Below are 23,171 nucleotides of genomic sequence, written 5' to 3' on the forward strand. Positions count from 1 at the left end.
AAGGGACCAGGGTGCTAATTACGGTACCGCAATTTGCGGTACCGTAATTAGCGCCTTCCCCATTCCCATAGAGCCCTATGGGGCACAAATGCGAATGGGGAAGGGCAATGGGGGAAGGGGGAATTACCGCCCCGCCAACCTTGGAATAGGGCGGTAATGTACCATTTGTGATGCTCTGGGGCACAGTGTTCGGTGATGTGCACATCATGCAGTCACATCAACATTGACAGCATGGTGGTGTGTGCATCTCTCCCCCCATTTCAATGCCATGTGCCAGTCATGCAACTTGCCAAGCAGCCAGGCACTTCGTCCAGCATGTCGCTCCATGAAGCGAGGTAGCGTGGAGTTCCGTAGGACTATAGAGTCATCAGTTGATCCAGGATATTGGGCACAACAATGTGTGATGATCTTGGTGGTGTCACATACCATCTGCACATTGATGGAGTGGTATTGCTTGCGGTTGCGGTACACCACCTCCATAGCATGCGGGACCACCAACTCCACGTGGGTGCAGTCGAGGGCACCTACACAATTTGGCATGCCTGCCATTGCATGGAAGCCAAATTTTGTATCAGAAATCTCCTGGGGAGTCCGTGGTAGGGATATGTAGTCCCTTGTGTGCTTGAGGAGGGCATCCAGGTCTTGGTTCAGAATGCGAGAAAATAAGGGTTGTGATATGCCATGCATGTGCCCCACTGTGTGCTGCTAGGTGCCTGTGGCAAGGAAGTGGAGCACAGACACTACCTTCAGTAGAGGGGGATGGCGGTGCGTATTTCTATGAGGCTCACAATGTCGTTTTGTATCATGTCCACGATGGTGGTGATGGTGTCCTGGTCCAGACGGTACAGGGTGTGGATCTGCTCAGGGGATAGGTTGAAAGGACTGGCTCTGATCCGAGGGATTGGGGCTGCCTGCGTGGTAACGCTGGGTGCACTGGTGGGGCATGCTGGCCTGTCCCACCCTCCTTCTCCTGCTGCGTCTCCTCTGTGGTGCCTGCTGTTGCTGTTGCTGTTGTTACTGGTGTTGCAATGTAAGCATGTCCTCCAGCTTCAGTATTGCTACAACTATTGGATTCATCTTGGTGTGGGAGGGGGTGTGGTGTGTGGGTGTGCTCCTTTTGTACTGGCCCAGACTCCATTGCCTCCACCTGTGCTGATTGTGTGCACCTGTGGCAGTTGGGAACACTGCACATGGCATTTAACATTGGTTCGCGATGCCAGTATTATCGCCTATTAGCGCCTTCATGATGCCGGTTTTTGCATGTCTGCCTACCTTGTGATTTCCTCGGATTTACGACATGCCGGTATTGCAGGTATGATGGGCCGCGTGCCTGCGCCCATGCCGCTATTAGAGGTACTGTTAATTATGGTACTGCTAATAGCGGTGTACCAGGTCAGAATAGGCTAGAGGCGTATGCGATGCCGGTAATCCTTTACTGGCATCGTTTTTCCATTACCTCCAACCTTGGAATGACCCCCAGTGACAGGCTACTCGGCATGGCTTTTAACTTTTAACCATGCACCTCGGTATTTTTTAACACTAACCGACCACTAGCTATGGCCTTTGGTGCTGGCCAGTGACCCCAGCCTTTGTCATGGCCAAGTCCATGGCCTAAATTGTTATTAAGGTAATCAACGTTTTCATGAGCTAATTTATAAATGATGTTATGTCCAATTCCATTATTGATGTAATCAGTTAGATACAATGCAATTAGTGTTGTCACCAGTGATGACATCAGCGATGTGATTTGTAATGTCATCAGTGTTCCCATACAACATGTAATTAGTGATGTCATCAGTGATGTGATATGTGATGTCATCATTGTGGTCATAGTCTGCGCAACAGGGGTTCAAAGTTAAGGTGGCTTTAGCTGAATTTCCAGGGTTTTGTTGCATTAAGTTCTCACCTTAACATCCCTGCAACTAATGTTTTTTTCCTTGAATTATATCTATATATATGTATATATATATTTAAACTTTCTATATATGTTATTGCTGATGGTGCAAACCTAGCTCAAGAGCAGTGGAGTGCTTTACAACAGGAGGTTGCCAACCTTGGGTTTGTTATTGTATACAGTTGCGCAGTACTGCTGTTGGAGGGAGAGGGGGATTTGTATTTGTCGGGCAGCTATTTTTGAAAGAGACACGTTTTTAGTGTTTCGCGGCACTAAGGTATGGTGTGGGCATTTGGAGCCTCCACTTTGATTGAGTTCCAGATGGTCGGGCAGAAAGGACTGCTTGCAAGTCTTCTCTTTGTGGTCTACCTATGACTCAACCTTTTGATGGTTTTGCTACATAATGTGCGAGAGCCTTCAGAGGTTTGGAGTTTAGCCACCAAGTATTTTACTGCTCTGTTTGAGACTGCTTTGTAGGAGATACATTCAATTTTTAATATGATCCTGGTGGGAAGGGGATCCAATTAAGCGCACACAGTGTTGAAGGGATACGGTCGAATTTGCAGACCCCTTGTAATGGGGAGGGGTGCAGCATGGTGGCCTGTTTGAAGGGGGCCAGGTGCACTGGGAGTCCATTAAGGAGGGCTTTACCATCATCAACATGTGCGATAATGAGGGCATACACCACAGTACGGAATTCGTACGGGGGAATGAAGGGTTTGAGTTTGTAGATTGTGTGGGTCTGTAGGCATGGGCTTGTCCCTTTCTGGCGATGTGCTTTTGGAAGGAAAGCTACTATCAACAATGAAACCCAGGGATTAGGCAGAGTTTGACAGCTGAGGGGTGAACCTTTCCAGGCAAATGTCATCCAGCCATTGTTGCACGAGTTGTTTTTGGTGGAGAGACTGATGAGGGCAAATAGGGTTCAGTTTGTGGTAAGCATTTGACATCTATGTTTGGTTAGTAGCTAGGCATTCACAGAGGCAAACAATGTCCTGAGGGCCACTGACCTGTTGGGCACAGCAGCTGCGCTAGGCAAACCCAGAGTTTGCCGGACTGGAAACAAGGGTGCTGGTGAGCTTACTGGCACCCTTATGTCCAGACCGGCAAACTTATAATGAGGGCCATTGTCTTGTTTTATGAATTTCCGATACACCTCCTGAGTCCTTTTTTCAGATTTTTTCATTTGTAAGTGGTAGGGTGAGTGGAGAACAGGGAGATGTGGAATATCTGCAGAACACGCTTTTTAATGCTGCATATATTTTACTTGCATGCGTGAACTGCTGCAGCAGTGATGTAATTGATGCCATACGTGGGGTCGTCTGTGATGTCATCAGTGGGATTAGGAGCTGCACAATGGGGGTCATATAGTTAAGGTGGCGCAGCTTCCATCACCTGCCAAATTTCAGGGGTTTTGTTGCATTTAATGAGCAAGAAATGTGACAGTTGATCAGACAATTTCAGCTAAAAAGCCTTGCATGTCAGAATGCCACCTAGTGGGCAACTGTGTTCATTTCCTCAAATTGAGAGCCATGGAGCAATTAATTGTCGGTATGCAAATTAGATGAAAAGCATGCCTATGTTGCTCCAGAAAATTATCTTTGTATCATAGGGTAGCACTATTTATACATATTTTTTATCAACCCAAAACAATGTCAAGGATGCAGACAGCCACATTTGACCCTTATTAAAGATTATCACTGTAGTAAAGTCTAACATCCTCACAATTAAAGAAATGGGGTAAGTTTAGCAAACACCATCAATGTATTTAATTATTATATTGTTTTTTTCCTAAGATAAACACCGGAGATATTGGGGATGTCTACAAAATACGTATTGGTCACAACAATTCCGGGGATTCACCTGCCTGGCACTGTGATGAGGTAAAACCATAATCTAAGCTAACAGGACTATTTTTTATTCTCATGTTTCATCTGTTAAACGGTTAGTATTTTTGTTTTCATTTTTGGAGCTTTGCTAACTAATCATCGAATTTTAGAAAAAAAGAATGTATTCATGCCAACCTCTGATCAATTGATTCTACCCCTGCAAGGGGCTTTCTTGTATGCATCAGCTTCCTATTGGGAATAATGACACATAGTGTGGTGAACCTACTGTTAAAAAATATTGGTGTGAGTTTAATACTGTAAGTGCTTATATAATTAAATCCTTTAGGGAATTGACAAAAGCACAAAAAATGCTACCTATCTGCAGGTAGACGGGAGCAAGAACAACACTCATTGACAATTCCAATGATATAATATGATAGGTTACTTATAACGCGCTTAATACCCAGAGGTTTCTAAGCGCGGAGCTGGGGATTGAACCTGTGGTGCTCCGTGTCCTCTTGCTTCCAAGGCGAGCACATTGCCCCTGGGCTATCCTCCCGAGACAAATAGTTTTGACTCTAAGCAGTTAGTGCTTTACTAACTTTCCCTAAACCGTTTCACAATATTTTCAACACGTTGAAGTGGCTTGTAACTCAAACCACAGATTTATATCTGGGGTGAGCCACAGTTCGAATCTCAAACCATCTCAAAATGGTTTGAATCAATTGCAAAATAGTGATGCCTCAAAAATGGAATTGAGTCGAGTGGTGTGTGGTTCGAATGGGCTCAGTCCGCATCGAGCCAATAGGCCTCTTTCGCAGGAATTGGATTATAGCTTTTTTGAACAGGCATATTGATTTGAATCAGCTTGATCTATTTTAGCCATAGCACGCTATTGATTCGAGCCAGGTTGAGTAGCCTTGACCAAGAAAGAGAAAGTGAAACTGAATTACACATTTCTTGTTTCCTGTTGTTGCCTTTGATTGACAGAGAGAAGGAGCTGACCATTTTGTGTATATGTGTTTGTGTGTGTTTGAGGGAGTGAGGGAGATATATCTATATATATACATATATATATATATATATTGTGGGGCAGCGGTCACCACCCTATAGTTAAAGATAGTCAGAGTTACAATGAATTGCTAATAACTTTTGACTGATGTGATAGATTTGGCTGGCATTTTCCAGACAATTTTGTACGTCTGGCCCCCCCTTCCCCCAGACTGGTACGTTTGGGAGGGAAATATTCCTAGAAAAATAAATAAGTTATCATAAAGAAAACAAAAAAGCACTTATGACCTTGTCCCCATAGATTTTTCCATAGACATGAAAGATCGATTTTTTGCTCCACTGGATAGGCAAAACTGCTGGATTGATTTGAACCAGGTTTGAAGCAACTTGGGCGAGAAGCATTGACTCGCGATTCTTATGTGGTTTGCGGCTATTCCATCCAGTACTTTAAAAAAATATTCTGCAAAATAAATAGCTATATCTACCAGGATACATTGATAATCCAGGTGTTTATAAAAGAAACAGGTACCATCTTTTTTTTTTCTCGATGCAAAAAAATAGACATTTGCAGGTAAAAATACTTGCAAATGCCATCGGGTTAGAGGTGGGTGGGGCAGGCAAGAGGACACCAAGTGGAATTTGGGAGTTGGAGGGGGATAAGGGACCAGGTTTGCTACAAAGGATTCAGACATTTTTTACATACCCTTGGGTATAACCTGGGGTATAACCATGGCTACACGACATTTCAACTGAAACTGCATCACAGAAAAGACGATTGTTGTGTGGGGAATGGGAGAGAGCAGGGGAGGTGAGGAGGCCAACATGGGAGTGAGGGGAGCAGGCACAAATGAGGGGGGCTCTTTATGAGGGCCTGGGAGGGCAGGTGAGGAATTTGTTTTTTTAGCTGTTTTTCATGATAACCGTGGGTATAATGACTACAAATAACCGAGGGTATGAATTAGGTTATCTGTAGTTCATTACAATACAACAGCGGTATAGAAAAAAGTTATAAAAAACAAATATATATTTTTTCAACTACAGTGACATCAGCGGTGTTGTAAAATATAAAGTGGCCACAGCCAAATAAAACTACTACAATGGATGACACATTTTCACTACAACCTATCACAGACAGCTACACAAATAAAACAAAAACAACCAATAACAATCAAACTCACAGAATTCCATTTTATACCTTCTCAGCAACTCTCGTAGCCACGGCTATTCGACGCAGCTATAAATCTTACTTTGTAGCCACAGCTGTGCATACATTTTTTATTTGCAAGCTTAAAATCAAACTAAGCCGGCCTTCAGAACTTCAAATGAAACAAGGGAACACCTAAGCACATAAAATGACAAACAGAAATGAAATTCTGTGCTGTATCATCCACATAACAATATGATTATTGCACAGAAGATCTATGGTTCAATAGATGCGGCTATAACTATAGCCGCCTTTACAAGAACATTCAATAAAATAATGTCCGTCCGGTAACTGCGGCTACCACCCATCCACAAGCACACATTCCATTTGCCAGCATATACCCGTGGCTGCACAGCATGCCATGTGTACCCGCAGGTAGGAGCGTCACACATCGGAAGGATGTTGTGAGGTCGCGGGTAAACACTCCAGTTGTTGCTGTTGTAGACTCGATCCTCAATACACCCTTTTTGTGTAGCCACTGCTTTAACTTTCATTTAAAATAAAGAGATCTGAGTATGGCATATGAATGACGAAAAAGAGACATTTGTAATACAAAGGAAGTTAAAAGATCAATACAGTAAATTACTGCTCATGGAGTTATGTGAAGTAGATGATGATGAAGAGAGCAGAGTCGAAGTGACAGTAAACTAGGTGGGGATATATTTAATGAGTACAATTACACAAGATGAAATAGCATGGTGTGAATATACAGGCTAAAATACAGTGGATGGGGCATCAAAAACTAGAATAGGGTGGCTTCTTTTTGTATTGATTTCTCACATGTAAGAAAATCTGAAAACACACAACCAAAATAGATAAGACTCCCAAATACCTACCTTATCACTGACCATGGCATTTGCCCATGGCTAGTGATGTTTCACTCCCAACGTCACTATACCTATAAAAATAACTTTTAAAATGAAATAAAACACAAATGTGCCAACATCTATAGCTGTGCGCACATAACTACCCATATCCTCGGCTATCTGTATTCCTGAATAGCCTCGAATATAGCAGCTATTATTGGAATAACAGCTGTAATACAGATGCAAAAGTGATGGGTGCAAGGTTTTGAATGAATCTGTACCACTGGCATTGCTCTGCGCAACCTTCCACACCACCGTTTTTTAGCCCGTCTGCGCCATTGCAAAAGGGGTCCCTCATCTGTGCCAGCTCCCCCAGCTCCCAGATAGCCTCCTCACCTCCCCTGCCATCTCCGTTTCCCCCAAAACACGCGCTGTTTCTGTGACGCAGTTTGCTTTGAGATGTCAGCTATTCAAGTCTATAGCCGCGGCTACATAGACCTTCGTTTTGCAAACTCAGTCCCTGGACCTCCTATAAGTAAAATTCACTTGGTGTCCTCCAGCAATCTCCCCACCTCTAGACTAAAGCAATTTGCAATGATTTATTCCTGCAAATAGCTTTTTAACTACTTTTTATTTCCCGTTATCCTCAGCTATAGCCGCGGTTTCTTTACTCTCATCGAGAGAAAAACAAGATGGCGGTTGTTTCATTGCTAAAAAAAACAAACAGTTTTGGGTAAATCCCTGAGATATTGCTATCTATTTTTGAGAAGGGGGCACACCCTTCTATGTCAAATATTTAAATAACTACTGCACAGAATAACCCCAAACCACAAAAGGCCTCTTTTAAATGCTTTCCGTCCAGCGGTGTGGGCTGTGCATTTTGGCAATAATTGACCTTGTTTGTATATGGGAAAATTAATGCGAAGTAGGCTGCAACTGTGGAATTTATTTTGGCTTCTCAATTTTCTTATTTTTTAACAAATCTTTACAAAACTGTGCAGTCTGGTGGGGTGTAGGGGGTGGGTGGGACTGGCGAGTCCCTAATCACTTTCGAAATTTCAGTCCAATATGTTACTCGAATCAAATGTTATTAGCAATAGAAATTGAACAGGCTCATATGGGAGCCCGACTCACCTTAACTATAGGGTGGCTGTTGCCGCCCTATAATATATATTTAGACAGAAAGCGAGAGGGAGGGAGAGACAGAGAGAAGGAACTGGAATTGCAGGAGGATAAATGGGAGGTTCACACAAAAAAAAGATGTGCTGCTTTCCACCACTGCACCTAACCAAAATGCCATGGAGAAGAATAAGCAGCAGTAGTAGCAGTGGTCACTGCCTCAGGTTGTTCCAGGGGTGCAGATGTCTCTATCAGGCAAACCACTGCTGCTGCAGGTAGTCTATATTAGACCATAACGATCTCTGCAGGTCTGTCCAAGAGATTCCGGCTCAGGACCATGGGAGTAGTTTACTGCTGGTGTGTGGGGGCCCCCCACCAAAATTGCCACCAGGGTGGAATGAAGCATTTTTGGGGAGGTGGTAGCCGGAGGAAAGTGGCTCAGTTGGACCACTTTCTGAATGCTTTGGCCCCTGGGAAGTAGACATAGTATATATGTCTCAGGTGCCTCACGAGCTGCAACTTCCACTTTATTGCAAGGAAGGAGAGGCTGGCAGCAGCCTGCAAGACATCCTTCCCCTTAGCAGGCAATAGGGACCTCCAGATATCCTGGTATTTCTTAAGCCCAGTCTGTTATATGGGATTTGCCTTGTTGTTGTCTCTGTGTACAAAGCAAGGTATAGGGGTGATGCAAGGGTGGCACACCTTAAGGAACATCATGCTGCCACATGGCAGTAACATCTCAGACACACTCATTGGTTTCCTTTTAGAATCTCCCATATAAAAATAAACCAAACACAACATATGAAAACAGCCACCAAAATACTTATAAAGGGGTCAATAAAATAAAAATAAATATTTCCCAGTTTATACAGAGTGTTATGCCGGAGTCCTCTCTTCTCTAAACACTGTGATAAATGGTGTATTATTGTGTTATTATTATTGTTACCCATTTAAATGGTAAACATTTTCTAATTACTTTTTTCTGAGAGGCAAACAAATGTGTGCCTAGTGTGACAGGTTTGAGCGTGAAACACATATAACCTATATAATCGGGGCCCAAAACTAATCCATGAGCTGGCTAAGTTATTTATTTAGGTAATCAAAGACATAATAGGCACCGCCAGGCTCATCAATTGTAGCAAAGCCCATCCTCTAAAAAATATCCAGGGTCATCCCTTGTTGAAAGATGCACCTTTTTTAATTTAGGGTTATCCCTTTTATGAAACACACTCTTCAAAAAATTGATAAGGGTCATCACTTGTACAAAAGAAACAACTTGTAAAACTAAGGACCATCCCTTGTACAATGACACACCTTGAAAAACTATGAATCATCCCATGTATGCAAGACGCACCTTGAAACATGAAGATTCATCACTTGTATAAAAATCACACCTAGAACACTGTGTACGAAAAACATGCTATGAAAAATTAAGGGTCATCCCTTGTACAAAAGATGTGACTTGTAAAATTAAGGAGTATTCCCAGTACGAAAAACACAGTTTGGAAAATTAAGGGTCATCCCTTGTACAAAATGATGAGTCTTGAACATTTTTTATGGTTATATCATGTATAAAAGCTGTTTTGCACCAACCCAAATATCCCAATTCAAGACTCTTCAAGCCCAGTGGCGCCTGTAGTTTGGAAGAATCTCGAATTGGCTTGAACACTAAAAGTCACTCTGCTGACACTGACAATTTGCTATCTCCTGCCTCCCTACATGTCTGTAACTTCCTCATACAGTGAATGTCCTGTGAATGTTTTAAAACAAGCACAAGGAGCACTCAGGGATTCTCAGCTCCTCCCTGCATCCAAGTGTCACGCAAGGGCACCTGCATAGTTCCTTCAGTTCAAGAGATGCTATCTTGTTATGCAGTGATTATGTGGAATCACAAAATAACTAATCAAAGTGCTCTTTGGCTGTCCCTGGCTGTCCCTGGCTGACCACTCAATAGTAATTGGCATTTCTAAGCATTTTCTGCTTTTACTGCAAACAATTAACTTGGCTCCTCCCTTGAACCCGGAAGCGCCTACATCTGCAGAGGGGCGCGCATCCGCCTGTGCGCACATTGCGGAAGTGCATTCACAAGTGCTGTTTGGCTGTCCCTGGCTGTCCGTGTCTGACCACTGAAAATGTAATTGGTATAAGAAGGACTCTATGTCATCTACTGCCCATATGATCTGTATGGACTTCATGGACTTTACTAGTCACCCTTGCATTGCAGTATAACTGTATTATATGTTATCTCATAGGCATTTCTAAGCCTTTTCTGCTTTTCCTGTGGACAACTAACTTGGCCCCGCCCCTTGAACCCGGAAGCGCCTACATCTGCAGAGGACGCACGTCAGGCGTTTAGTCTCAGAGCGCGCTGTCCTCTCCCCCCCTTGTTATTCCCTTATATCCAAACCTGACTCAAGTTAATGAGCTGTCTGAACACGAATTACTGGAAATACTGGGACCAACAGCTTCCAAAGCAAAGCATAATCTTGCCCCTCTTAAACCGATAGATGAAATACCCAGCAAGAAATGTGCACTTTAGTCTAAAGCAGCACACCAAACCAATCGTCGTGCGAGCTTAGCGTTCACTAAAAAACGATGAGTAAATCTGGTGCCTTTTACGGGTATATCCTAAAAACGCTACTGAATTGCCCATAGTTCTAAATGCAATTGAAGAGCAACAAGCTGCTCATGAATTTACCATTGACCTAACTGAGACACTTTGCTGTATGAGCTCCAATTTAATTGAAAATGAAATGTTTTATTTATGCAGAGAAAGAGCTTGCAAGATTCTTAGCTAATTGACCAGGGTGCTGTTCTTAATCTCGACCCTGATCTAACTACTTCAACAACTGAAAGTAACGTGATACCTGTTTCTGACTCTATATGGTTTAATGATACCTTTGCTAACGAGACCACCTCAGTAAACAAGGGAGATAGACATGGGGGAGCTTATGAGCCTGATTAATATCAATGATAATGATTTTAACCTTCCTCTTATGAGTTTAGCACTACCAGACACAAATGTGGTCATAAACAACAAAACTGATGTAATTGCCAAAGAACAAGAACAAGTATTTGCAGGGGTAATCGTTTACAGTGTGCCTGATAATAACGTCCAAGTAACCAATTCCATTGTCCCCGCCATTATACATGACGGACAAACAAGCACCAACATGGCCTCCTTATCTGAGCCTCAGATTGATAGATATGCTGACTTGGTGAAAGAGAATGTTCATCTTAAAAATATGAAAGTAGCCTCTAATACCATACATTAAACATATGCCCCTGCTAATAGCACAATGTCTCAATTTCTGATGCTGACATGCAACACAACTGTAAATAAACCTTAAATAAGCATATCGAGAGAAGAGATGGAGAATTAAAGAATGAGAGTCCAGATGATAGTATCCAAAGTATCTCATCAGATGCAATGTTTGAAATTGTCGAAAATCTGTCACTGTTGGTAGCAAAAAGCAAAAAGCATGGAAAAGAAATAACACATGCAATCGATCTTGCTACACAAGAGCATCAACAATAGACTAATCGATACCCATAAGAGCACCACTGATGCTGCAGTACAAGTAGAACTGATAAACAATAGCCCGTCGAGTGATCCTTATACCATCTCCTCCACTTTCAATCGACACTCTACAAAAAAAGTCTTATAGAAAGCATATCCAAGCGAAAATGTAAAAAAAAGAGAATCTCCCAAGCAGTGATGTATGGGATTAACACTAATCCTATAGTTACCATCAGATGTGTTATACACTTAGGCTCTTATTCACAGAACATTTTCATTGGGGTTTTTCCATCATAAAACGCTTCCATGAATTAGGCCCTTAGTCTCCAATGTGTCGAGTGAAAGAGTAGAGGAGAGAGCTGTGTGTGTATCTATTGATAAATTAAGGCACAACTAAATCAAAGATAAAAATGACGTAGAGTGTCAGCAACCTGCTCACATTCATAGTCGTGTAGTTGTGGTGCACAAACCGATGACCACTCCCGACAGCAGAGGAAGAAAAAGTAAAAAAGCTGTCAATGACATTCAGAAATATCTGTGTGATCCGAGTACCGACACTGAGAAAGTAAGTGAAACCCCAAAACATCATGCCAACTCAAAAGCATAGAAAAAAGCAAAAAAAAAGAAAGCAAAAATAAAGAAGCACACTGGAATTAGCGCTAATTTACTGAAAGCTGTGAAATACATATTTTTTTGATGATTGTGAAAATGAAGAGCCTTGTAGCATGCTAGTCGATTTGATGCAAAGTCCCCTAGATAACAAAAATAGTACAAGATCGCCTAAAAAAATGACAGAAGACCAGCAAAAGTAGTACAACTGAAATCTGCAAAAGACACATCTGATTACAATGACTCAATAAGAGCATTACAGATGAAGGCCCTCATTAGGACCCAGGCGTTAAGGGGTTTACGGCGCCGTAAACGGCGCCGACCCTTAACGCCTGATTCCAAGGTCCCTTTGCGGGATGGTGATTTTAACGCCTGCTTTTTGCAGGCGTTAAAACCCATGCCGCAAAGGGACCTTGGTGCTAATTACGGCACCGTAATTTACGGTGCCGTAATTAGCGCCTTTCCCGATTCCAATTATGCCCTATGGGGCAAAAATGGGAATGGGAAAGGGGCCATTGGTGAATGGGGAATTACCGCCCCACTCACCTTGGAATGGGGCGGTAATTCCGCCATCCACCATGGCGGAATCCTGACCTTAGCGGCATGGACCATGGTGCTAGTAGCACCATGGTCCTCCGCCAAGGTCGTAATGAGGGCCGAAATCTGTATTTGGGATAGACCATCGACCCCCCTCAATCATGCAGCTGTATTACAGATTCTACATGGCATTGTCCCTCTGCGTGCCATCAAGAACGATGACTTACTAATTATAGATCAATTGGAGGATAAAATAAACGTCACATCGAATGTATGGTGCCAAACGAATGCTATTTGAGAATATATCCTATGCTTTGAGAATGAACTGTTTGAACTAGAATATTGCTGCTCAAAGGTGCTATGGAAACTGTTAAATACTGTGCTACACCTGTTATCTCTGAGCTATGTAATAAGGTGAATCCCTCGCTGACCCAGAGAGGGAACTCTATAACAGTAGTGATTATACCGAAAGAAACGTCCGCAGACAGGCCGAAAGCAAGCGACAATACAGGCAATCTCGACGGTGTCACTAATGAGACTGAAGGGTATTGGCAGTGGCTACCAAAAGCATTTAAGGCCCATTTTAATGATACTTCTTGATGACACTACTGTTATATGCTCATAGATCACTTGAGGTTTTAATCATATTACCGCTGATGAAGCCTTTTAGCTTATATCGATTTGTTCTGTATGATGGCTCTTCAAGAAACCTGGATGATAGATCAGTGTGAAATAGACAGCCGTTGTACACTGCAAATCAAAGCAGTTAAGGGTCCTTTTGGTAGACTTAAGGGTGGGGTGCTAGTCTCTGTCCATCACCCATGGACTCTTACTGATACTCAGAGGTTAATCACTATGGTACAAGCTGTAATAGTAAACTCCGATACACCTAACCAATTTGTACTTATAAACTTTTATGATCCTCCCAACTTAGTAGCCAATAATGTTAACATTGCTACTGTAAAATAATTCTGGAATGCCACTGTATTGTCATGCCGACAATGATTGTTGGTGACTTCAATGCGAGAATAGGACTTTCAAGCATATGGCAAACCGAGGATAATGAATCGAAGCCTCATACTCACCCTGAGTCCAACACCCAAGGAAAAGGGTGGGCCATTCTATTAAGTATACAAAATATGACGATCCTTATTGGTTTTTGCTCGGGTGATACAACCAAAGAGTTCATTCGCATTAGTGGCAAGTTCTGCTCAATTATAGACTATGTATTTGCCAATTAAAGGATCTTGAAATGATAATCGTCATGACCGTAGTTCCCCGAGAGGAGAGCAATCATTTACCATTATGTGTATTAATTAAGACTACAGCAGTGTCCAACCAGTATGACCTACATGGTGATATCTTCATCAATTCTGGGGCAAATCGCATTATGTGGAACCACTCCAAATTAGAAAAGGCCAACATTATTGCTGAGTCCGTTCTACCCTCGTTGCTGGAAAAACGGCGTGTTTTATATGCCTATTCTGCAGATATATATCTTGTCAGACTTTTCCAAAGCTGTTATGTCAATTAAAGAGGTGGTAGCCAAAAAATGATGTTACAAGAGCATTATGAGAGCATTAACAAACGCTGTAATTGTGTCATCAGCATGGGCACGAAATATGACTGCCTTATTCAAGGCAGAAAAAAAGCAACTTAAACTTGATATAGCTGCCCTACTTAAAGACCATAGAGAAGATGGTAGTGCGGAAGAGCTATCCATACACATCAAAACTCTTAAAAGACAGTATTGCATCTGGTTACTCAAACATAAAACGAATAACAAACATGAACTTCGGTTGCGCCTTGCAAACCACGCCAGATCCAATAAGAACAGAGGTATCTGGTCTGTCATGAAAGGTGCCGATAAGCGCAACCTCCCTATTAACAGTGTAAGTGAAAAAAGTTGGGAGATCACATCCAAAACACTCTGGGAAGCATTTTCCCTGCTGACGAGATACACAAAATACACAAAATACATGATTATAATACAGCTGTTGGCCCTGATGGGACATGCAATGGACTATTGCGTCTATCCCCCGGACTCTGGGCTCATGATCAACATACACTTTTTCTCATATTGGTCAATGCAGTGAGGTTGCTGCGAGCTGGCAACAAAGCATATTTCTACCTATTCATAAAAAAGGATGCTGGAATGACCCCCTGAACTATTGCATGCTAGCCATGATGGACATTCCTGCTAAAATCTTTGCAAAGTGCTCCTTAAAGCATTGAGTCTGTGGATAAACAATAAGAAGACCCTTCCGCCTAATCAAACAGACGTTAGAGCTAAATCAAGCATGATGCATAACCTACTAACATTGGTCAGTGCTCTAGAATATGCTTGGGATCACAGCCAACTGCCTGTCTAGGGGACGTTTATAGATTTTAGCACCGCGTTCAACACGATAATAAGAAATCGGTTATGGAATAAATTGATATTATGGGATATTCCCTTGGGTTTCCTGTCAATGATTAAGTTGTTCTAGTCCGATACCTCGGTTCATGTAAGACTAGACGGCAAAGGGAGAATAAGTGGCCATTTCCTGACGGTACAAGGTGTTAAACAGGGATGCATATTGGCAGCTACGTTGTTTAACTCATATTACGCAGATTTGTCCATGGCTTTCAACTTCGTAATTGCCTGTGCGCTAAAAATAGATTTCCTCCAAATAGACCGGCTTGGGTATGCAGACAATCTGTTATTGCTAGATTACACCCCAGCAGGACTACAATTGAAGCTTGACTGTTTAAGTATATTTGCAAAGCAAAATTGCTTTAAGATAAATATAGCGAAAACGAAAATTAGCAGCTTCTTGGGTAAAACTAAGACACACAAATCCAATCAGATGTCTTGGTGCCTCGATCAGAAAACAGTGCAAGCAGTTAAATGCTACAAATACTTGCGGGTATACCTTAATGAGAAATTGAAATGGGATACACAATGGGATTAAATGAAAATGAAATGCATGAAGACGTGCCACGCCATTAGTAATTTCATTGGTAACAAAGGAGCATACTCGTACCATGTTTGATCTATGGGATGGAAGTATGGGGAACAAGATATAGCAGAGACTTATCAAAACTAGAGGCAATGATTTTGCGCATACTGTTTAGGATTCCTAAGACTGTGCCCATTTAATATTTATACCTAGTATTTAATCTTATGAGCATTGCAGCTAGAATAGATTATAAGTTTACCACCAGCTATGAGACTCTGAGTCAACTGAACAATGACACTATAATCGTAGAAGTTAGGCAAGCATATACAACCATTATTAGAGGTGACATATTCAGACCATTTGGTCACATAAGGTCTATACATCACAGGTGGACCCATGATCATGAACTCACGAGTCATTGGCTATCTGCTCTAACCTGGAAAACCAAAATTAAAACGATTATCTGTTCTCATCATGCAGAATGTGACCTTGTTCAGTTGTCCTCTAATAATTAGTGGTGTATTTATTCAATCCCTCCAATCTCATAATGTAACCCGAGATACGTTCATGCTTTTCCGACCAGTGTCACTGTCAGAGAATATCTCCTGTTTAAGTTTAATGTTTCAGGAGTATTGGCAATTTAGCTGCGCGTTTTGGCATTCCGCGCCAGGAGTGATTTTTATGTGGTGAGGAAATGCTTGAAACTTCAGAACACATTATGAGCTATGTAATAGTCTGACACGACACCTCTTCAAAATAAATATGTGAAAACGTATAACAACATGAAATTGGAGGATGATATTGAAGTAAGATGGGACCTGTTACTTGAGGGCAATGATATTAATCTGATGTATTTTATGATTACATTTTTTTACTGTAAATTTGGACATTTTAACTGAATTATCCGCAGGGATGTTGTAATGTGTAACTATGCTGTAAAGCAAGTTCATTTTCTGTGAAAAGTTTTAATGCAGCCAACTTTTCTATATTTTCCACATAATCACATGTAACCGTTACCTTGGGTTGTAAATGCCTGAATATCTGCACCGAAGTGTCATCCAAAGGCAAGTATGCAGTTCACTCAATACAAGAGATGGATGGACATGGATAGTTATTGCCTGTATCTCTGGGTCTCGTTTAAGCAAAATGCCCTGAGCGTCGGTAATGCCCCCGCCGCAAGGGGCATATAGCTATTAGTACCCTGGGCCGCAATATCTGCGTGACAGGGGCACTTAAAGCATTTTTTTTCTGTCCCAAGAACATGGCCACTGGGAAAGGGAAAATGGAGTCCGTTTTACCTTTCCATGGCGGTCATCGGGAGCGGACGCGCTGGGAACAGAAGTGTTCCCAGCGAGTCAGCTCCTGAAAAAAAGGGAGCAGAAGGTAAGTGGGGTTGGGAGGGTGGGATGGCCCACTCTGAGTCTCTACACGGCTGGAGGCTGCCATCGTCCCCCACCGGGGACAAAGAAGCAAGAAGGTAAGTGGGGTGGGGTGGGGAGGGCAGGGACGGAGGGAGGAGGGAGTAAAGGGAAACAGAAACATTTTTAAAAAAAGCCTTACCTGAGTCCCCCGCGGGGGGCGAAGGCAGCCTCTCATCCATGGGGAGGCTTGGAGCGGGGATGGCCCTGCTTTGAGCCTCCTCATTGGCTGAGGGGCTGCCACGCCCCCGCCAAGGACAAGGTAAGCAGGAGCAGAAGGTAAGTGGGGTTGGGAGGGTGGGAGTTGAAGAAAAAAAGTTTTTAAAAAAACATACCTGCATCCCCGGCGGGGGACGATGAAAGCCTCCAGCCGTGTGGACGCGCGGATCGCCCTGCTCCGAGTCTCCACACTGCTGGAGGTTTACATCGTCCCCCATCGGGGACAAAGGAGCAAGAAGGTAATTGGGGTGGGGTGGCGAGGGCAGGGAGGAGGGAGGAAAGGGGGAAAAAGAACAATTTAAAAAAAGCCTTACCTGAGTCCCCCGTGGGGGATGAAGGCAGCCTCTCAGCCGTGGGGAGGCTCGGAGCGGGGATGGCCCCGCTTCCAGCCTCCTCATTGGCTGAGGGGCTACGACGCCCCCGCCGAGGACAGGATTCTGCTTGACTCTCGCCGGGTACTAATACTTTTTCCCAGTCAGAGTGTCATGCCACTGTCTCCCTCAGCAAAATAACACAAGCTGAGACAGTGGATTCCGTGTTCCTTCTTGCACCCTAGGGTCACCTAAGGCACCTGCACAGTTCCTTCAGTTCAAGAGACCTACTTTTGGAAAGTCATCTGATGCTCGGTGTAGAGCGGCAGCTAGGGCAGCAAAGACAGTTGGACAATGTCATTAAAAACTTCAAGCACAAACAAGCAGGCAGGCAGCAATGAGACAGCTAGACACACCAAACCTGTAATTCAATCTTCATGCCACTCAAGAGACAAACTACTTCTGGAAAGTCAACTGATGCTCAGAGTAAAGAGGTATGCAGGGCAGCAGAGACCGTTGAACAATGACATAAAGTACTGCAAGCACACGGAAGTAGACAGGAAGCACTGAGACAGCAAGATACACCAGAACAGAGACAAGCCAAACAACAGGCTGATGCAGTTGTATGATGTTCCGTGTAAAGAAGAGCCAGGGTAGCAGTGGGAAACCATGTGAACAATTTGGTTACTATGAAACCTGGGCATTGCTGGGCATATCTGCTCGTGTAATATAAGTGCCCCTATACAGTGCCCTTCTGCCATGTGTATTGGTGTCGCTGCATGTAGGTCTGTATGAAAATGAGGAGCAGGATTTAAATTGGATAGTTGGAGTCGCAGATGTAAAAGAAGTGGTGTTGATGTGTGCAGGTTCGCAAGCCCACAAGGCCTGAGCACCATTATGCTTCTGTGGGACTGGAGGAGACAATGGGCCTAATTTCGCAAGTCCCCATCTATTGTATGGAGTGGACGCGTTAGGTGTATGCTTATGTGCATAAGAGTCCCCTCCAATCATTTTTTGTAATGTACACATCGAAAATAAATGGGTGAATGCAGGCATATTCATCTGTACCCATTTGTTGTGCAACTTGTGATTACGAATGCTAGGCAGCTTTTACAATAGATTCCTATGTAATCCACCTATTTTTGCTGCAGTAAATTGCAGGCAAATTCCATAGGAATTCAAGAAATCTGCACAAGCATTTAAATGTCCTGCTGGCATAAATACTTGCGCATTTGTAAGGCAGATTGGTTAGCGCTGGTGGTAACAGTAATTCAACTCTCTGCCCCAGCCTTGCCATACAAACGATTGATAGTGTGGATTAGTGTAAGTGAAATTGTTGCTATAAGAATTCCCTTGAACATGGGCACATGATTCAGATAGTCGCCTTGGGGGGAAATATATCCAAGGGCGAAGATTAGGGGTTAAAAAAGTAGCTTGATATCATTTACTTCAATAACATAACTTGGATCTTTACTCTAGTATCCCAGTAACACATGTCAGTACACTACACATGTATTCAAGTAGTATTCCGGCCAGGATTTCTCCAGCAGCGGGAAGGTGATGTGGGGTCATATGTGACAGACCCATGGGCCTATAATATCACAGATATAATGGTTTGCAAGGTTTAGCAGCAAATTTGGCAGTGACTCAGGATCATATATCATCCCAGGCATTAGCCGTTAGGCCATTCACAATGCCCCTCTCCCAATCATCGCTAAAATGTACTTTGGATCTTTGTCTGCATTCATGAGAGCTGTTTATATTTGCAAAAACACCCTCACTATTAGTTAGGGAGATTTTTTCAAAAATGAGATTGCTTATTTCTTAAACCATTCTGGGATGAACCAGCTCACTTGAATTGAAGGTATGGATGTAAGGGCAACTTGCTGCAACCATAACCATGGCCTATAGTCGCTTATGTGAGATAACAGTTACATTATTTTTCCATACCTATTCAGCTATACTATGCTAGCCTTCTTTCACTTAATAAATTACTTGATGCTCAAGTGATGGAACAGAAACAGAGACACCTATAGGGGTCAATGGAAGAGGTCCATAAGGACAACTCCATATTTACACCCTTCAGGTAAGAACCAACGAGGCCAAAGTCTTCCAGATTGTGGTCAGTCATTCAGTATAACCTGTTTTAAACATCATCCATTTTCAGTCCCAGTTCCAATATTCGTCTCATCTTGTGTCCTCAATTGTATTTACATCTGCTCAGTTGATGATAACCTTTGGTCAACGATCACAATTCTATTTGACCTTCATCTTTTAATCCATCATAGTGTAATCCAGTTCAGCATGTCTGACATTGTATGAGGCAGAATCCCCTGAACTGTGCCCTAAGTCGTACTTGTTTCTATATTTAAATGCACAGTCATAAAATCATCAGAGGTAGGCATCATGGTTGATGGAGCCCGACTCATGGTTGATGGTCGCCATCGGCAAGTAGTCATGCCCACATTGGCCTACCCTGGGATCTCCTAAAGCTGGACAGATGTTATGCCCACAACATGGACAATGTGAGAATCAGTGTGAGGTCTCCACTGTAGTGCATGCTGAAAGAGTTTTAGGGAATACACTAGTGGAAGGGAATGTCCAAAACCTCTTCACAAAAGAGGTTATAACATTGTAGAAAAGGTAATCAGGTTAATGCACAAGGACACAGAGTAGCCTCTTGAGGAGATGGGATGATATTTCCTCCTCCTAGATAGCACGACATTAATCCACTAAAGTGCAGAATAGTTACAGCTAACTTCTTGTGTTTTACATCTTGATTAGATACTGTCAAAGATATGTATAATGCTGCTATCATTTATTTAGAGGTCAGAGGATTTTACTTTCTAGACCTGCAACATTGGTCTTCAGCTGCAAGCAGAGATTCCTACATTTGAAAATAAAAAAAAAACGAGATTCCCTTTGCCTGCAACACAATCCTTACCCTCTTCTCTACTCCCCAAAATGTTTTAATGGCTATGGGAACTGTTAAAAAGGACAAAGTCATACATGGTGTTGCTTGTTGTGTAAAGAAGCAGACTAATACAGTTTCAAATACAGTTACAATGCAATACCCCTGTTATGATTAACACTTTACAGGAGGCACAATGAGTGACACAGTTTACTTAAACCAGAGTTTACTCTTGGAAATAGAATTGCTCAACAAGTGTTCACAGCTACCAAGGACCACCATATTATGTATGACATGTTTGAGCCAGTCCTGGAATCTCATTTTGTAATCTGGGAGTGTTATGATTAGAAAAGCAAAACTGTCTCAGAATACAAAATGAAAAGCTAATGATTTAAAGAGTCCCGCATTGCAAGGGGACAGTGTTTTATTCACAAGCAACGGTTCTTCTCTTGCTGTTGATAATTTCATGTTAAGACATATCCCAGCTGTAGCGTTTACATACATGCCACTGCCAGAATGTAACATTTGACCAAATGAAATAAAACTGAAAAACAGAGTGCCCATCAAGTAGGCACTTCTCTTTAGCATAGCAAAGACAGTCAGTATCTATGTTCAGGTGTACAGAATCGATAATATTCACAATAATAAGTAATATTAAAACCACACTCTTTGAGATAAATTGTAACTAAAGGTCCCATGTCCAGTTTTACCAACATTATATAAATCCTATATCACTCCCTTCTCAGATTTCCAATCTACTTTCTCTAACACCATCTATCCCTTTTGTCTAAGCACATGCACTTCTACTGTGGCCCCATACGCTTATCCCTCTTACTTGTCAGACTGATACTAAATGTGCATCCCTTACTGTAGAAATACCTCCCACTCCATTAATAGTCCATTACCTATTTGCACCTGCTTGGAGGAACCTGTCTTGGGTGGCCCTCTGCATTATCTATGCGAAGGAGGAGAAGATCTCAGCAGGAGCTTTGAAAGCATCATTTAGGTTCAATCAGCATTTATTTGGCTAGGTTGTTCCTCTCCCATTTGAATTCTAAAATGTTGCTGCACTTTGCAGGAGAGTTCGAGGGGAGCACAACATCTGAGACACTCAGGGATAACCATGCAAGGCTGTGAGATGAGAACTTCTTCCAAGACGGGTTCTGTGGCCTGAGTGGTCTAATCACAGCATGCCCTCTGGACAGGACTCCTGTATTCCGTTAGGTGAAAAGTGGACTTCAGCCATCCAATTACATAAAGATGGCACAACAACCCCCCAAAAGGCACCACCAAATAGGGTATATAAAGGCCAAATCAAACTAATTGCAGTAGTGCCAACCTGATACTTGTCAACCACCCCAAGCATGCCCACCGACGTTGATTTGGAATTTAGACAACTGTAGAGCGATGGTGGTAGGGACCCCACTTTAAGAGTGCGAGAACAAAGCTTTACACATGGGCGGCCGACAAGAGAGACAAAATGGTTCCTTGGGGCCAAGAAGAACATTTGTGAGGAGGAGATCTTCAGAAAGCTCATCAAGCTTGGAGCTCTCACTTAGTGGTCCCTCAAGTACAAGAAGGAAAAGAAGATGGAGGATTCCGGTAAATGTGAATGCCGAGCAGGAGTTAAATAACCCGCAAGGTGGCATTAACACCAGCACAATGTTGGCCTTAAGCATCACTTTGGACACGTTTCTAAAGTTATATGAAGCAATGAATGACACCCTAATGCAGTTTTAAGTTGTGCAGCAACTTTCGTTTGGTTCGGTATTCACTAAGTGCTATTTTGCATTTCTTCCTTTGACCGTTACCATTTGCATGGTCCTTTGGAGCATTCCGGCATTCCTACTGTCTCCCGACAATTATCGGGTTGCTGCAGCTCCGTTCGCAGCTTCTCCCCATGCAGAATAACCAACTCGCCTGTTTGCCGGGTGCTCAACTTCGCACATTCTGGACTTCGTTCTTAGCTCCAGCTCTGCTCCCTGGCAGTACCTTTTGTGTGCCTTCCCTCACAAGGGTTCCCAGTTCTGCACAGTCTTCTTCTCGGTAGGATAGCTCAGGAGCAACGTGCTCGCCTTGGAAGCAAAACGACACGAAGCAACACAGGTTTGATCTCCGGGTTCGCGCTTAGAAAACTCTGGGTATTAAGCACGTTATAAATAACCTATCATATCTGGGGAAGACTCTTGGGATCTCAGTCAGCGTCTCAGCATCTCAGCGTCTCAGCGTTTCAGCTTCTTGCTTCTCAGCTCGGCAACTACTCTGTTCTCTGTTCCTACTATGGCTGCATCTCTCATGTACTTCTGATTCCACCTTTCATACTGTTCTCTCCTACTAACAGGCTGCAGGTGAAACAAGGTATACTCAATTGCCTGACCCTGCTTGAGCCTATTAGTGTGACATGCCTGATCTGTATTACTACATGCCTCCAGATCACTCTTCTTTGTCCCAGTACTAGAGTGGTGTTTCTAATAGGAGCTCTGCACTACTCCTAGTTGTTTCTTCATTTATTGTGATTTAGTTCTATTTGAACTTTACACAAGATAAGACATAACACAATAAATAAAATGGAGTATGGGTCATGCCATACCAAGAGCTTCTTTATTTAGAGTGTTTTTAATTCGGGTAGAATTAACAGTTCCTTCGCTCTGTAAAGCTTGATTTTTAGCAGACATCATTTCATTGGGAGATTCCTCTACTATTAACCAACTGGTTAGAGTTCCCACTATCTGTGCAGACCTTCTATTTCGACGAGCTGCTCTTTTACTCTCCTTCTTAGATTTTATATGTATTTCCGGAGCAGTGGCAGGGTTGGGCATTAATTCATTCATTGGAATTGTG

General features: G+C 42.8%; 1 protein-coding gene across 1 annotated transcript in view; it reads left to right on the forward strand.

Moving 5' to 3' along the window:
- RP1 (RP1 axonemal microtubule associated) overlaps positions 1 to 23,171 on the forward strand; it is an 809,829-nt gene that overhangs the window by 272,125 nt on the left and 514,533 nt on the right. Inside the window, exon 5 of the mRNA XM_069621057.1 lies at positions 3,691 to 3,777. Within this exon, the coding sequence (XP_069477158.1) occupies positions 3,691 to 3,777 (87 nt within the window). The remainder of the gene's footprint in view (positions 1 to 3,690; positions 3,778 to 23,171) is intronic.

Source organism: Ambystoma mexicanum, chromosome 5q, assembly GCF_040938575.1.
Source record: "Ambystoma mexicanum isolate Mex_15411 chromosome 5q, UKY_AmexF1_1, whole genome shotgun sequence".
In the NCBI taxonomy this organism is placed as follows: domain Eukaryota; kingdom Metazoa; phylum Chordata; class Amphibia; order Caudata; family Ambystomatidae; genus Ambystoma; species Ambystoma mexicanum.